The sequence below is a fragment of the Trachypithecus francoisi genome, unplaced genomic scaffold, assembly GCF_009764315.1.
Source record: "Trachypithecus francoisi isolate TF-2019V2 unplaced genomic scaffold, Tfra_2.0 Lachesis_group10, whole genome shotgun sequence".
Classification (NCBI taxonomy): Eukaryota; Metazoa; Chordata; class Mammalia; order Primates; family Cercopithecidae; genus Trachypithecus; species Trachypithecus francoisi.
In genome coordinates this window covers 75,514,745-75,531,109 of record NW_022681455.1, presented here as the reverse complement: position 1 = coordinate 75,531,109, position 16,365 = coordinate 75,514,745, and the positions used below count along the sequence as shown (strand labels likewise).

At 46.0% G+C, this 16,365-nt stretch overlaps 1 protein-coding gene across 1 annotated transcript in view; it reads right to left on the bottom strand.

Moving 5' to 3' along the window:
• COG7 (component of oligomeric golgi complex 7) overlaps window positions 1-16,365 on the bottom strand; it is a 66,036-nt gene that overhangs the window by 12,098 nt on the left and 37,573 nt on the right. The window contains exons 9-13 of the mRNA XM_033217754.1: window positions 15,658-15,812; window positions 12,354-12,470; window positions 9,193-9,258; window positions 5,216-5,402; window positions 2,841-2,981 (exon numbers count right to left, since the gene is read on the bottom strand). Of these exons, the coding sequence (XP_033073645.1) occupies window positions 2,841-2,981; window positions 5,216-5,402; window positions 9,193-9,258; window positions 12,354-12,470; window positions 15,658-15,812 (666 nt within the window). The remainder of the gene's footprint in view (window positions 1-2,840; window positions 2,982-5,215; window positions 5,403-9,192; window positions 9,259-12,353; window positions 12,471-15,657; window positions 15,813-16,365) is intronic.

The following is a 16,365-nucleotide window of genomic DNA, read 5'->3' as shown; positions in this document are numbered from 1 at the left end:
CGTGAGAAGTGTCTGAACCCAGGAGGCGGAGGTTGCAGTGAGTGGAGATCACACCACTGCACTCCAGCCTGGGCAACAGAGTGAGACTTTGTCTCAAAAAAAAAAAAAAGGCGGGGGGAGGGAAAGCAGCAGAGAATGTCACTTGAGGGCAATAGGGAAATGCTGCAGGTCATTTTTTAATTGTTCAAAATTTATTTAAAGCATCCTTCAAATGAGCTTTTCTATCCATCTGTCACCAGGTAAAATAGGTAAACTTCAATAATCTATTTTGAAATCAAATATAGCGTTGGTTTGTAGTCTTGGAATATAAAAGGGCAATAGAATTTACCAGCAAATGCTGAAAACAAACATTTGATGACCAGGGTTTAATTTTCAAATCCTTAAGGCCAGAATGTTTGCCTTGGTATTGTGTGCTGGCGCTCTCGGAGCACTCCTCCTAATCTCCAAAGCCACCTGCACCCATTCCCAAGGGCCCGCGGTGCTGCGGTGAAGCTGGAACGAGAAGGTAGGACCAAACACCCAGGAACTCCATCATAATGAACTCTGGAATGCAGAAGTAGGGGGAAAAGGACGGGGGAAGCACCAGCCCTGTTTAAATGTAGAACTAAACCGGGAAGCACTGAGGTTTCAGAACAGAAAGTCAGTACCGTCAGCTTTGACAAAATAAAAATAATACAAACAACCCAATCTGGAGGCCGGGGAGGGGACAGGAGAGAGACAAGGAAAGCTAATCCCCTCGTCTTTCAGTGGATCATACGTATCAGTATCTGTCTGCAACGGAAACAGGATTAACAAAAAGCAGTGGCAACTCCAATCTCTTTATAGTTTTCATAATCTTTTTTTCATAACCTTGGAGAGAGCTTCTGGGAAATGAGTATCTTTTGTGGAGAAGAAAAAAAAATCTCCAGCAGGCTTGGTGGCTCATGCCTGTAATCCCAACACTTTGGGAGTCCAAGGTGGGTGGATCACTTGAGATCAGGAGTTCAAGACCAGCCTGGGCAACCTGGCGAAACCCCGTCTCTACCAAAAAGTACAAAAACTAGCCCGGAGTGGTGGCAGGTGCCTGTAGTCCCAGCTACTCGGGAGGCTGAGGCAGGAGGATCACTTGAACCCAGGAGGCAGAGGTTGTAGTGAGCCAAGATCATGACACTGCACTCCAGCCTGGGTGACAGAGTGAGGCTCAGTCTCAAAAAAAAAAAAAAAAGAAAAAAAGAAAAGAAAAATCTCTCAAGTTCAATAATTCCTTTGCTTTCATTTAGTGTCTCTTTTTTTCTGGTTAAATTCAAATAAAATTATATTGTGCATATCTTATTTTTCTTAAAAAAAGCACTATAGTATAATTCCACTTCTTCCTATAGATCTATCTACTGATGGCCACTCAGCCTTTAACATGTATAGGCATGCAGAGAGAGATGTCTGGGTTGCTGGACATCAAATTGCTGACACTGATTATTTCTCGATGGTGGGATCTTGAAGGTATTTATTAGATTTTTTTTGTGTGTATTTTCTTGTATTGCTTGAGTTTCTAAAAATAAATACCTATACAATTTTTATTTTTAAAAAATCAAGTAAGTCATTCTTCCTAAAAAATGAGAATCATAGAAAGGAAGAAAACTACCACTTATTACATATCTACTCTGTAGCCAGTGCGATGCTAAATTCTATCAATATACAAAATCTTACTTAATCCTCACCAATCTATATGAGAATTACTGTATCCCCATCACACAGATGAGGAAACGGAGGCTCAGAGAGGAAGGAATAACTCAGCCACGTGATGGCACCCGCCTCACTCTGCTACATCTCTCTTCCACCTTATATCCCCTTCTGTGCTACTAATACAAAATCTGATTGAAATAGATCTTGTGGCATTTTGCACAGAAAAATCATAAAGAGTGAAAATCACAAACTTCAAGGGTGGAAGGAACCTCATGATAATGTCGTTTAACTGAGTCCTTTCACGGGTGGGAATCCTGACTCCCAGTGAGGGGGTGAGGCCTGACTGAGACCATGCAGGAGCCCTGGACTCCCAGCCTTGCAGGCTTTCTAGACGGTGGCAGAAAGCAGAGCACGTCTGATATTGCCAGATGAGTTCTTGTCATTTCGTAAAAAGATCTCTTGGTTATTAAAGGCCCATAACTGGAATCCAAATGACCTTGAAGGGTCAGTAAGATACATTAACCAGGGGACTGTCCCGCCCAATAATCCAAAAGGAAAGTAACAAGATCTGGAGCAAGAAAAAGACAGCAAGTAGAGAAAATAGAACTAATAGGCAATGCCTTGAAAAATAATTCGGACAACTAGAAGAGAGAAGAGGGTGTGAGGAAAGGAAGGGGAGTCGATTGTAGAAACAGCCAAACAGAAAAGGTATCAAGGAAAGAAAGGAACAGAGCCCTCCAAAGCCCCCTCAAAAAAACAAGATCCATTCTGATAAGGCACTCCCCTGAGTAAAGTTTCAGAACCAATTCTCCAGAAATGTTTCGCGTGGTGTGAAAATAATTCAATCTCAAAAGACAATTAGCTCTTCTGACCTGGTCTAACCTACGAAGGGGCACATAATCTCTCTTACTTCTCCGCTGCTCCAAATGGGGAAAGTTAATCAAGCAATTTTAATAATCCTGAGAACCTTCTGTAAATAAAGTATCAGAGTAACTACAATAAAGATAAGAAATTCATGCTAAGCAATGAGGTGAAATTGGAAAGTGGCTCTTTCCGGCTTGGGAGAGTTAAAGCGGGATCTTCCCAAAGCTCTTGGAACACGGAGGGTTAAGCCCACACTCAATATGCTTGAGTTGGAGGCAGGACCCGGGGGAAATTGATGTGGTCAATGGGAAACTCACGTCCATCTTGGAAATGAGCAAGAGCTGTTGTTTGATGCGCAGGAACACGGAATCGAAAGCCAGCTGGTGGGCCTGCTGGTTAAGCCGAGTCAGCGCTGCTCGAGGTGCAGCCAGCAGGTTGTGATTGCTTGACCCTTTTTCCTAAGACAAGAAAATGCAAAAGGCAGTTGTTAGGCCCGAAACCCAACCCAAGTATTAGCTAGTTAACCATTTTGAAAACTCACAGGAGAATTGGGGGTTCTCTGCAATAGTGGTTCCCAAACCCGGCTGTGCCCCCCTGTGGAACATGCTGAATTACAGATTCCCAAGCTCCACCCCAGAACTACTGCATCACAGTTCACTGGGGTTGGAGCCCAGGAATCTGTATTTTAAATTCACTTTCCCAGGTGATTCTGATGCATTTGGGCTAACATGAGCTCACAGACTCTCAGTTTAGGAAAAGTTCACCTGTGACTATCCCTCAGGGATAGAGGAGGTAGTAAACAGGGGGGAAGCAAGATCAGAAGCTTCACATATAAATCAGAGTGATGGACAGAGCCCTAATTCCCGGGGAGGTCTGGTCAAATACACTTGGCTGAAAGCCAGAGTATGTGCAACCTCCATGAGTCCCAAGGAATTCCAAATAGCCTGAGAAAATACAGAGATAGAAAGTGTAACCTTAGTTTTGCTATTATAAATGAACCGATTACAACAGACATAAATCAGATTAGCAATAAAGATAAACAGAGTTGTTTTAACCTAATCACAGAAGCATGGATGAATGAGTTTACAGAATTGCTTTAAGAAGTGTTTGTCAAGCTCAATGCAGCCAGTTGATGGGTCAAGGTGCAAAGAGATGGGGAGGCCCTGGGAGAATAGCACTGAAGCCTCACACATGTCCAGGCCCCCTGTGCAGTTCACTCCAGAGCTCTAGGCCCTGGATAATTTTCTACTGCATCTGGCCAGGCAGGGTGGCTCACACCTGTAATCCCAGCACTTTGGGAGGCTGAGACGGGCAGATCACCTGAGGTCAGGAGTTCGAGGCCAGCCTGGCCAATATAGTGAAACCCTGTCTCTACTAAAAATACAAAAATTAGCCAGGTGTGGTGGCGCATGCCTATAATCCCAGCTACTCAGGAGGCTGAGGCAGGAGAAATGCTTGCAGCTGGGAGGCGGAGGTTGCAGTGATCCAAGATCGTACCGCTGCACTCCAGCCTAGGTGACAGAGTGAGACTCCATCTCAAAAAAAATTTCTTTTCTACTGCATCTGGTGCTCCAGGAACAGCAATGTCTCATCTGTCTATCACCAAGAGTGAAGTTAAAGCCAGACCAGTGAGGGTGGGGGATGGTTCTGCAAAGGATGTCCATGGTCTTCTTATAACCCTGGAGGCCACTCCCGGGGAGTTGTGTGACTCATTCCATTTGTTAGGAAGTTCTCCTGTCCCTGGACCCCAAGGGCCCAAAGCTCAAAGTCAAGGGCAGCTTTATGGCAGGCAAACTAAGAGTTTAAAGAAAAACACCAGGAGGGAACACCAATCCCCAAGTCCTCATGGTCCCATGTGGAAGCACTTATACTTGGGTAGACTCCTGGTGACTCTGCAGCCTGGCTCCTTCCTTGGGAAAGAGGAGTGACTTCTCTTGCTCCTCCTGGTATCCTGGGTTGGGGTCCTCTATTACAGGTCTGCCTGCCTGCGAGCAGTACACATCTGGTTCCCTCTCAGGAGGCTGACCCTGAATAGGGCCAGGGGCTATCCAGCTCTGCCTGACTGGCTGACAAGTTTCATTCTGGGGTGAATTACAGCAAGTCCCCCTAGCCACAGATCTAAACCCACATTCTCTTTTTTCCTTTTTTTTTGAGATGGAGTCTCACTCTGTCACCCACGCTGGAGTATAGTGGCACCATATTAGCTCACTGTAACCTGTGCCTCCCTGGTTCAAGTGATTCTCCCACCACTGCCTCCCAAGTAGCTGGAACTACAGGTGCATGCCACCACACCTGGCTAATTTTTGTATTTTTCGTAGAGACTGGGTTTCACCATGTTGGCCAGACTGGCCTCAAACTCCTGACCTCAGGTGATCCACCCACCTCGGCCTCCCAAAGTGCTGGGATTACAGGTGTGAGCCACTGCATCCGGCCTAAAGCCACACTCTCTAACCTGGCTTTTATCAGTAATAAAGATGCATCTCTTCTAACTTCTACATCTGTATCACAATGGGTTTCAAGTTTAATATATTAGCTCCTTAAAATCTCAACATAAATGAGACAGAGAAGTAGTAGCAGGGTACATCACAGCCCAGGGCCAAACACAGGGCCCGCCTGTATCCTGGAAAGGGAGAGGGGGAGTGATGAGAGGAAGCCTTTCATTTGCAAGAATGCCATCTATTTGGCCTCATACCTTGAGGGTATAAAGTGTTTCCATTAAACTGGCATATTCAGCAGGGTTATCTTTCTGGAGGTAATTATATTCTTGCCATGGGTTCTTGGCAGAGCTCTTCTTGTCTGTCAGGATGCTCTCCTGAAAACCAGCCAGGCTCCGGGGGCTGCAGGAATCAGACAGATACTTCCCAGCGGTGGACAAAATTCTGTAATGAAAGGAATGACCATTATACCCTGAGCTATATGCACGGAACTTTCTTCTTGGAGCAGTCAGATTGCCCTTACTAAATTTTAAGATATCTTCATGAGACAGACTGAATTAAGGTCCAGTTTATAAGGCAATGAAAGGATGCCCTTCATCATTGAGGAGTGAGCTGGACCTCAGGTGCACAATTAAAAACCCAGTGTTTTTATTCCTGCTTAACACTCACAGTGCCAGAACACGCCATCTCCCTAATATGACCAACAGCCTACATAGGGGCAGCTCTCAGTTTAGTCTGGAACACTGTGCACCTTCTGTGGAGACTTTTCTTGCTATATGAGCATCAGGGTGTAGAACAGTCAAACGCCAGGGTGGGCCACCAGCACCACCATCAGAGAGACCGCCGGGCAGGATAGCAGCTGGCTGGCTCCTGGAGAACAGTGACAGCAGCTCGTTGCACGCCTCTTTACCCATGGGACCCGCCTGTCCTACATGCCGAGCTTGCGTGGTGTTTGTGCTCGGTGGCACAGGGAGGTTTATTTTTGTGGTTTAGGTGTTACAGAGAGAACTATTGAGGCTGGCACTTTCCAAACTCTTTGAGAAAGACAAACGCCTAGAGGAGGTTCCATATGATAATCCACCCCTTGTACTGCTGGGGAAGTGGAATCTTAACCTCCACCCTGTTTTCCTGAGCCCAACTTTACCACCCATCCTACCCGTCTAAATATGTACAGAATTACATGAACATTTGTAACTAGGAGAACCACATTAAGACATATCCTAAATGTGGCTAATTCCCTGCCTTCTCCTTTACTGTAATTTCTTATGAAAACATTGCTTTGGACATACCAGTTTTTAGGATGCACTCACTATTTCAAAAACAGATCCTTGAGTTGGTCAAGAAATGCCTGTACTTGCAAATAAATCCCAGCGATAGGATCTTCCTCAGGAGCCACAGCTGACATAAGCAGCTACCCGCCTCTGCCATTAAGGTCAAGTTAATTCTTCCTGTTGCTTGAGCCAACCAGTAACTTTGGTTGGGTCTCTTATCTGTCAAACTGTGGCCTGTCTCTGCCATTGCTTTACTTCTAATCTTCACTAGTTCTTGCCTGGATTGCAGCAGGCTTCCAACTAACTGGTTTCCCTTCCTCTAGTCCTCGAAGTTCTACTTAATCTGTCCTCCTAAGGGTCAGCAGAATGATCTTCCCAGAAGGCAAATCTGATTTTGGCTTTTTCCCAAAGATAGTGCACCACAGGGGCATTAGAAAGGCCTGGCAGAGGAGAGGCCTTAGGGACCCCGGGAGGTTTCAGCCCTCCGCCCCATCAACCAATGGCAGAGCTCCCAAAGGGCTCTTGCTTCTGTTCTGCATTTAACACATGCTGTCTCATTTCCCTCCAACTGGATGGTGAGGACAAAACATGGAGTGTTCTTCATCTGTGAATTACTAGCACTAGCACGGCACCTGGTATGTGGCAGGAACTCTACAACTGTTGAAGGACGGGTGACCCGGGCTTTGGTGACCAGGTCTTCCGGGTCTGTTCAATGAGACAGTCAGGTTTTGGAAATCTAGTATAAATTTACAAGTTCCATGGCTGAGAAGTGGGCAATACCTCATCATAGCTGAGGGAACCAATGGAATTGTAATGCTCCCTCCTCTGTGCACATTGCGTTCTCTTGGCACAGCAATCAGCATATTGGCACATGCTGGATGCTCCCATTAATCTCTAAGCTCTTTGAGGACAAGGATTGAGTCTAATTATCTGATATCCCCAGACCTAGCTTAGAGCCCAGGGAAGCTGTGGCCCAGTGGGAAGGGAGGTAGGCGTAAGTAAAGTGGGAGACAGAGGTGAGTGGGGCGAGAGATAGGGGTGAGTGGGGTGGGAGGTAGGCGGCGAGTGGGGTGGGAGGTAGGGGCCGAGTGGGGCGGGAGGTAGGGGGCGAGTGGGGCGGGAGGTAGGAGCGAGTGGGGCAGGAGGCAGGGGGTGAGCGAGGCAGAAGGTAGAGGTGAGTGGGGTAGGAGGTGGGGCAGGAGGTAGGGGCAAGTTGCTGAGGAAGGTCTGTGCTCTTTGTTGGCCATTTCTTCTCACGATTCTTTGTTTTCCATCATTTCTGAGACCACCAGCTGTCTTTAGTCCAAGATTTTTTGTGATGGTTCTCCTTATGGGGAAAGGCTCATAGCAGGATACAGTGGGAGCAGCTGCTGTTGTTCCTACTCGCTCCTGAATGCCCAGCACAGAAATTGTGTGACTTTCAGGAGTGAATAAAACTGAAGTGCCACAGGCATACAATGGAGTATGTGTAAATAATGTAAATGAAGTAAATGGTTAATTCCTAGGACACAGATTTTCCTCAATCTGTTAATGAAGTCAAGTATTACATTCTGAAGGGTAAGGAGAGACTGGTTAGGAGCATGAATGGGGACACAATAGATAAAAGATGGGCCTCTCTCAGCTGTATTTTGCAGCCCAGAGAGGCTGAAAGCCTGGCTGAGCTTCAAGTCAAGAACAGCCTGGGTGTATCCAAGGGAGTTCCTGAAGGAGATGATGTCATCCTGGAAGCACTAAGCCTGGAAAGGGACAGTCACCATCTGTGTTCCTGGCTGAAAGGCTGCACAGTGTGTGTGGCAGGCGCCTGTAAAGCTTATCTTATCTCCCCATCAATCTCACCTGCAGCACCTAGACTCCTACCAAGGACCACTCCCCACCAACAGGCGGGTGGCAGAGGCAACAGGTCAGAACGCGCTGGGCTGCTCCAGTGACAAGATTGACGTTGGCCACCCAGCTCTTATGATCACTTATTTGCAGAAAGGAATCATTTTGTGATTTACGGGCTGAGTAAAGCAAGGCCGAGCTGAAATCTCATCTGAGAGATTTCTCTCATCCTGGGCAGCTTGGGCGAGATATAGGGAGATTTCTATGGCTCCTCTGTATTTTCCTAGAGCCCACTACTTACTTTTGGAACAGTGGTGCTTTCATTTCACTTTGTACCACTGCTAAAAATTCCATCACCCAGAGATTACTTTAGGGTAATAAAGAATGACCCAAGAAGGAGGTTAAGGAATTGCTGCTGGTCCTCAAACAACTATATCAAACAGACTTCTTCCCCTTTACTCCTAAGGAACAGAGGCATCAGCCATACCAAGGGAATCGAGAGATTTCATTGAAAGGAACAAAGAAAGAAATGTGGGAAGCCAGAACCCCTTGAAGGGAAAAACTGTCTGAAGGAGGTCACCTCAGGGCAACATAAAAGCCCTGGCAGGTATGAGATGAGAGGAAGAGAGTAGAACAAGCTTTTCCAGGGCAGACCCCAGAGACTCCCCTTCGACAAACAGCCCTTCAGCAGCATGGAATTTGACGCAGGACCCAGAAGGCAGGCTGCCAAAGTTCACGCCGATCCTGAAGGCTGGCCCAAGGGACTTCACCACCACTTGTCACACCATTTCTATATGGAAATTTATTTTCAGTCCCAACAACTAATTTATAAACATGCAGTCGGAACCCGGCCCATTCCTAATTTGGAGACAAGATGTACTGTTTCCTCATTTAGGCTGAAACCAACATATCAAACCAAAATTACGTGACCCCTGCCAAATAGGACAAAGCCTTGCCCTTTTTAGGTGCTCAGTAAAGTTTAATGATGACAATCATGACACGCTGTATCTAGGTACAGACAGCCCTCCAGCCCTGTGGCCTTCAGATCTGCCATATGCTGTCCTTGCTGTACTGTGTACTAGACCAAGCTCGTGCTGATCAGGAACCCCAGGGTCTAGAGGACAATGACTCCTCTCTCCTACCTGTTGGCTAGCTGTTGCTCGAAGTCCCCACAATGCCGCAAAAGCTCTCCACAGGTGGCTATTATCCTAAACAAAACAAAAAGCACTTCAAGTTCAAGTAACTGGAATGTCGACCTTTACTGGACAAACATTTGTCTTATTCATAAAAATCCTAACTATTTGCTCCTTTGGGTAGTTCTCGTTCTGGGAAAGCCATTAAACATTTGCTGGCCTGAAATGTTTCATTCATTAGTCATTAATATAAAAAGAAAATGCTGGTCCCTTCCAATAACCTCCACTGTCAATGGCATCTCTGCTACGAAAGCACAATTCTATCCATGGGTCCCTTAAATAATTTTACATTTTCAAAATACTCAGATTTGTCCTTGAGAAAAACAGGGTAGAGATACTTTATATCTAAAATTTATTATTTATTTACTTATTTTTGCAACTGAGTCTCGCTCTGTCACCCAGGCTGGAGTGCAATGGTGTGATCTCGGCTCACCGCAACCTCTGCCTCCCAGGTTCAAACGATTCTCCTGCCTCAGCCTCCCAAGTAGCTGGGATTATAGGCACCCGCCACCACGCCTGGCTAATTTTTGTATTTTTAGTAGACACGGGGTTTCACTATGTTGGCCAGGCTGCTCTCAAACTCCCGACCTTAAGTGATTCGCCTGCCTTGGCCTCCCAAAATGCTGGGATTATAGGAGTGAGTCACCACGCCCTGCCTGTATCTAAAATAAAAAAATTTTTTTAAATGCATTACTTAATATTTGTTAGATGCCTGTTAGCTGCCAGACATAGAAAATGTTTTGGTACTAAAAGTATCTTTCCCTGATGATATGAAAGGCAGATGAAGATGAATCCATTTGTTTCTCAGAGATAAGCCCAAATGACCATCATATCCATATTGAATGATCCTTTAATTTTCAAGTCATTTTATGCCAAGCCTCAAACTCCCAGCTGCTGAGTCCTTCAACACCAAACGCATAATGTCAGGACAAATCCAAGGATTAAAAACATCATAAGCCTAGTTAACTTTTAACTTTCTCTAAAAGTGCCCATCATCACCAGGGTATCTAGGCATTCCATCGTAAGAAAAGTTTATGAGAAAGTAAAATATGCCACTTCCCTTAAGTGCAACAGAACAAACTTGTGCATAAGATTTTCCAGAATACCAAACCACCACGGGTGATAAGGGATACAGTTAGCATCTAGAACATTAACTTTTTTTAAATTTTATTTTATTTTAAGTTCCGGGATACATGTGTAGGATGTGTAGGATTGTTACATAGGTAAATGTGTGTCATTGTGGTTTGCTGCACCTATCAACCCATAGAACATTAAATTTCATCAAAATAAAATCCAGAACAGAGCCTGTGAGGGGAGGTAATAATCTAAAATGGTCCTGGATCTACCCAACAGCCTTGGGTGGGTCTGGGTCTGCTCTGGCATGGGCCACCGCATTGAGAACTACATGTGTCACGGGCAAGGGTCAGGTAAGATGTGAAAGTGGGTGAAGTGCGCCAGGTGAACGGCCATTTCTCTCTTGGGAAAATATATATATCCAGGAGGAATGGTTTTAAGAAAAAGAAACGTCCAGATTGCTTTTTTTTTTGAGACGAGGTCTTGCTCTGTCCCCCAGGCTGAAGTGCAATGGTGCAATCTTAGCTCACTGCAACCTCCACCTCCCAGGTTCAAGCAATTCTCCTGCCTCAGGCTCCCAAGTAGCTGGGATTACAGGTGTGGGCCACCATGCCCAGCTAATTTTTCTGTTTTTAGTAGAGACGGGGTTTCACCATGTTGGCCAGGCTGGTCTTGAACTCCTGACCTCAGATGATCCACCTGCCTCAACCTCCCAAAGTGCTGGGATTACAGGTGTGAGCCACCGTGCCCAGCCTGCTTTTCATCTGTTGTATGGTGCTTCTCTTCTCTCCCAAGTGGTCTGAGAGCCTAATTGTATCGCTGTTAGCCTACTTGGGAGAGGAGAGAAGCACCGCACAACAGGGAACCCGTGCCATTTCTCAAGGACCCCTGCTGCCAGCCCCAGTGGCTATGACAATGCAGGCCCCGTGTTGCCTGAGCGTCTCATTTTTTAGGTGACATTAGAAATCCAGATCATGTTAAATCTAGCTTTTAAATACTGGCAACAAATCCACTTGTTAAAAACTGCAATGATCAAACATGTCCATAGGTCAAACCTGGCCACGGGCCAACAGTCCATGCTCTCCAGCTGGACATGTCAAGGACCAAATCTTCTCAGGCAACTGCTGATGGAACCTCCACCAAGCCTCAGGGCCTGGGGCAAAATAGGGTGTCTACCTAGTGGCCCATAGGCCACACAGGCTATTCCAGAATCTGGCCATCAACAAACACTTGAGAGGGTCACCTCAATTCCTTTCACTAAACCCTTTTTTTTTTTTTTTTTTGAGCCAGGGTTTCACCCTGTCACCCAGGCTGGAGTGCAGCAGCAGGATCTCAGCTCACTGTAACCTCTGCCTCCGAGGGTCAAGCAATTCCCCTGCCTCAGCCTCCCGAGTAGCTGGGATTACAGGCATGCGCCACCACACCCGGCTAATTTTTGTATTTTTAGTAGAGATGGGGTTTCACCATGTTGGCCAGGTTCGTCTCGAACTACTGACCTCAAGTGATCTGCCTGCCTCAGCTTCCAAAAGTGCTGGGATGAAAAGCATGAGCCACCAAGCCCAGCCCTTTCACTGAACTCTTAAATGACCTTTTCCAGGCCAAATAGCATTGCCTGGAACCATTTACTACCATGTACCATGGTTCTCAGATCCAGAAACAGGATCCAAACACCTGTGCATTTTCTAGTACATAAGCCCTAAGTTATTTTAGGTCTATAAAAACTAGGCTAAGGGGGGCTAAAAAATCTCACATCAAATATAAAAAATTTAAGTCATTAACGGAGATGAGGCATTTGTAAAGAACTTTAAAAAATATCTTAAGAGCTGGAGGAGTCTTTTTGTTGGTTAGTTTGGGTTGGGTTTTTATTTATTGGTTTGTGTTTAGAGTCTGGAGTATTTGCTTTTTAAAGAGGCAGTGAAAGAAAAAAAAAAAAACAATGAACCCCTTCCAAACACATTTGTCATTTCTATATACTATATCATGCATGTTTATGCTGACTACATTAGGAACAAGCTTGAATTACAACCCCGGTTTACCTAATGGAGTTCTGAAAAGCCGTCCAATCTTCCTGGAAGAGGGAGTCGGGAGGAATGTCGTCCAGTTTGCACTTCTTTCGTATGGACTGGAGAGTGCTGGTGAAATCAGACACATACCTGCCGGGAAAGGGAAGAAAATGGTAGGGAGGTCACCATCGATTCCCCAACTCTAAAGAGACCTGGAATTCTACAGCTTTGGACAAACTGCTAATGGCCTTGAGAGCATCTTTAGAGGCTCCCACGGAGGAGTGAAACTGCTTGTAAACCTCTGACCACAGAAAGGTCTTCTCTATGTGGCAAGACTGTCTTCACCACCTGGTTGAGCGGTTTCTAAGAGAGATGCCCAAGAAGAGAAGGAAGGAACAATCGTGAAGTTGACTCCAGGGAGCAACCAGGTGAGAGATGATGCTGATAAATCCCCCCTCATCCAGATAAGTACATTTCTGTGAAAGCAGGTTTGAAGAACTATTTAAACATCACAGTCCCAAGGTAATAACTGACTGTGACCTGGGATAACGTAAGGAAGGTCGTGACATCCCAGGTAGCTCTGCATCATTCTCATCCTCTAAATTTAAATACCCGTGGCACAGAGATTAAAGTTTCACAGCTGGCAAGGGTCTGACTTTAATGGGACAGAAGCATGAAAGTGGATTCAAAGCCAGGAGATCCTCCCTCACATGCTGCGCTGTTTGCTCTCACTGTACACACCTACTTTTCCCTCATAGCATCTAAAACACTGTAGTCAAACAGCTTGTTTAGACAGGGCGTGGTGGCTCACACCTGTAATCCCAGCACTTTGGGAGGCTAAGGAGGGAGGATCACTTGAGCTCAAGGAGTTTAAGACCTGCCTGGGCAATACAGTGAGAACCCATTTCCAAAAAAAAAAAACAAAAAAATTAGGCGGGTGTGGTAGCTCATGCCTATAATCATAGCACTTTGGGAGGCCGAGGTGGGAGGACCCCTTGTGCCTAGCAGTTCAAGACCACACTGGCTGACATGGCAAAACTTTGTCTCTACAAAGAATACAAAAATTAGCTGGGCGTGGTGGCATGTGCCTGTAGTACAAGCTACTTGGGAGGCTGAGGTGGAAACATGGCTTGAGCCTAGGAGGTCAAGGCTAAAGTGGGCCATGAGCACACCACTGCACTCCAGCCTGGGTGGCAGAGCAAGACCTTGTTTCCAGATAAAGAAATAGCCTGTGTGATGCTTATTGCTGCTGCTAGACTTTAAGCTCTGGGAGAACAGAGTGTGTGCCCCATACTTATACCCCCATGTCCTCTGAAAGCTAAGAAACCTGGGACATTTGCATGCATCACAAGAGGCCTTGCTGCTTGCCCCTCCCAAACAGAAGCTCTAAATGAGGAAAGTGAAATGTGAGGACCCAGGGCACAGTCCAAAAGGTCAGTCCATGTAGTGGAGACATAGGCCACCAAGTGGAAGAAGCGGCTTTCAGGCGGAAAGCTACAAAACACAGAGTCCCACTGACAACACCTTCCCCTTGCATCAACAGAGGTGAAAGCTTCCTAGGGTTGTAAGTCCCAGGAGGGAGAGGGGCTGGCCTCAAGGACAAACCGACAGGGGAATGTTAAGGAACATGATTGTGCTTTAGCCATGGGAGGTTAAACAACCGTGTCACTACCCCCAAAACTATGGCAAACATCCATGTGCTCTGCAGAAAGAGCAGTCGCACCCTGCAGGAGGAGTTGTGTTTAGCCACTATTCTCAGGTATGGCTATAAGCAAATGCTTTCTCTAGTTCATTATCTGTCGATCCAGAATTCTAAATGGGTTTCTCATGAAAAATCTCAGAGGAAAGCATCACTTTCATCACATCATCTTTGTCCTCAAACCCTCCAGCTGTTTCTCACAATACACATTTCCAGTTGTCAACCACGTCAGAGTCACTGTGTTAGGGGCTTTAATGGTATGTTTTTGGTTAATATTCACAACCTCCTTGGAAAGGAGATATTGTCATCATCAGTTTACTGAGAGGAGCACTATCATCTCCAAGGTCCCCACTAGTAAGTGTCCAGAGCTCCTGTGACCATCACAGTCTTAACACTCCTCCTTCTTGAACCACCAGTTGGCCGCTATACTCTATACTTATCCTAGTTTGAGTTAGGCCAACCTACTCCTGCCTCCCCTGCATGCCCTGTCCTCCTTGCCCCTGCCTCCCTTAATGCCCTTTCCCAAACCCTCCTCACTACTGAACAATGTGCCATTTGAACCCTGCCCAAGTTAGCTTCAACCTGATTTCCCTAATTTTATAAGCATCAGCTATTTTGGTAACTTCAAAATCTTCCCTTTTAGAGAAGATGGCCTGGGTTTTCCAGGTATACTTTTGTACAGTTTGAATGCTTAATATGGAAATGTATTATTTTTATTTATTTTTTATTTTTTGAGACTGAGTTTTGTTCTTGTTGCACAGGCTGGAGTGCAATGGCGCAGTCTTGGCTCACTGCAAGCTCTGCCTCCTGGATTTAAGTGATTTTTATGTCTCAGCTTCCTAAGTAGCTGGGATTACAGGCATCCACCATCATGCCTAGCTAATTTTTGCATTTTTAGTAGAGATGAGTTTCGCCACGTTGACCAGGCTGGTTTCGAACTCCTGACCTCAAGTGATCCACCCGCCTCAGCCTCCCGAAGTGCTGGGATTACAAGTGTGAGCCACTGCACCCAGTCTGATGTTTCTTTTTCTGTAGGAACACATCCGGGCTCATCTGGCCACACCAGATGAAATGTCTACGAGGAACTACTTTTGAGATGCTGGATGCCGGATGGCAATGCCAGAGAGCTCTGGGTCCAAGGAGCCTCCACAGTTCACAGAGGCATGCTCGGTATTTCTGGAACAATCATAGACAGGGCTTCACCTTGTTGGCCAGGCTGGTCTCGAACTCCTAAGCTTAAGCAATCCACCTGTCTTGGCCTACCAAAGTACTGGGATTACAGGTGTGACTCACCACACCAGGTCATAGATCCTTTTTCTTGCTCAAATAAACTTTGTTAAATTTAACTTGTCTAAGGTTTCTTTTTTTTTTCTTAACATACTTTAACTGCTGCACAAGTTTCCTCATATGAATATGTCACATCTTATGTAGCCTTCCCCAATGGGTAGACATTTACGTTGTTTCAAATGTTCCACCATTACAAACAATGCCACTGTGAATATCCTTAACAACATCCTCTTGGGCTCAGGTGCAAGTGTTTCCCAGGGTTCAGAGAACGAATACAGAACACGTGCATTTTTAACTGGGACAGACAGTGCTCCAATGTGGCCCGTCTGGTCCCCAGTCCCCCAGCCTTACTTGGCAAAGAGGGATTTCAGGGCTGACAGCAGGCCGCAGGTCCCCAGGCCATTGGTGAATCTGACGCATCTGTCAACGGCTGCAGACGCCAGACCAAACAGCTTGTTCACAGAGTGGCTCAGCTCCTGCACACAGTCAATCACTTCCCCATGCTCCTGGTGAGCAAATACAGACAAACAAAAGCTATGTCAGGCTTTAGAACAGACGTTGAGATAGGGGAAGACCTCCAAGCCCTCTCATCTGTAGTAAAATCACTTAATAACGATGTCAGAAATATAGTCCCAACCTTTGAACGCTCCTCTAGAACCTGAATCAAGGGAGAACAGTCTAAGTCATCAGTGGGATCATGGAAATTCACTCCTAGCAGAAAAGCATGATCAAATGTCTGTCTACTTCATCCTAATGTTTTTCATTGCTTTCCTCTTTTTCTGTGATTATTAAGATGGTATCTCTCCCTCTGGTTCTTGAGCTAGGATTCAAATTCTCCATATCAGAAGCTCCAGAGAATGTAGCAAAAGGCGGCTGGGTGTGGTGGCTCAAGCCTGTAATCCCAGTACTTTGAATGGCAGAGGTGGGCAGATTATTCGAGCCCAGGAGTTTGAGACCAGCCTGGGCAACATGGCGAAAACCCATCTCTACAAAAAATTAGCCTGGCGTGGTGACGTGCACCTGTAGTCCCAGCTACTGGGAAGCTGAGGTGGGAGGATC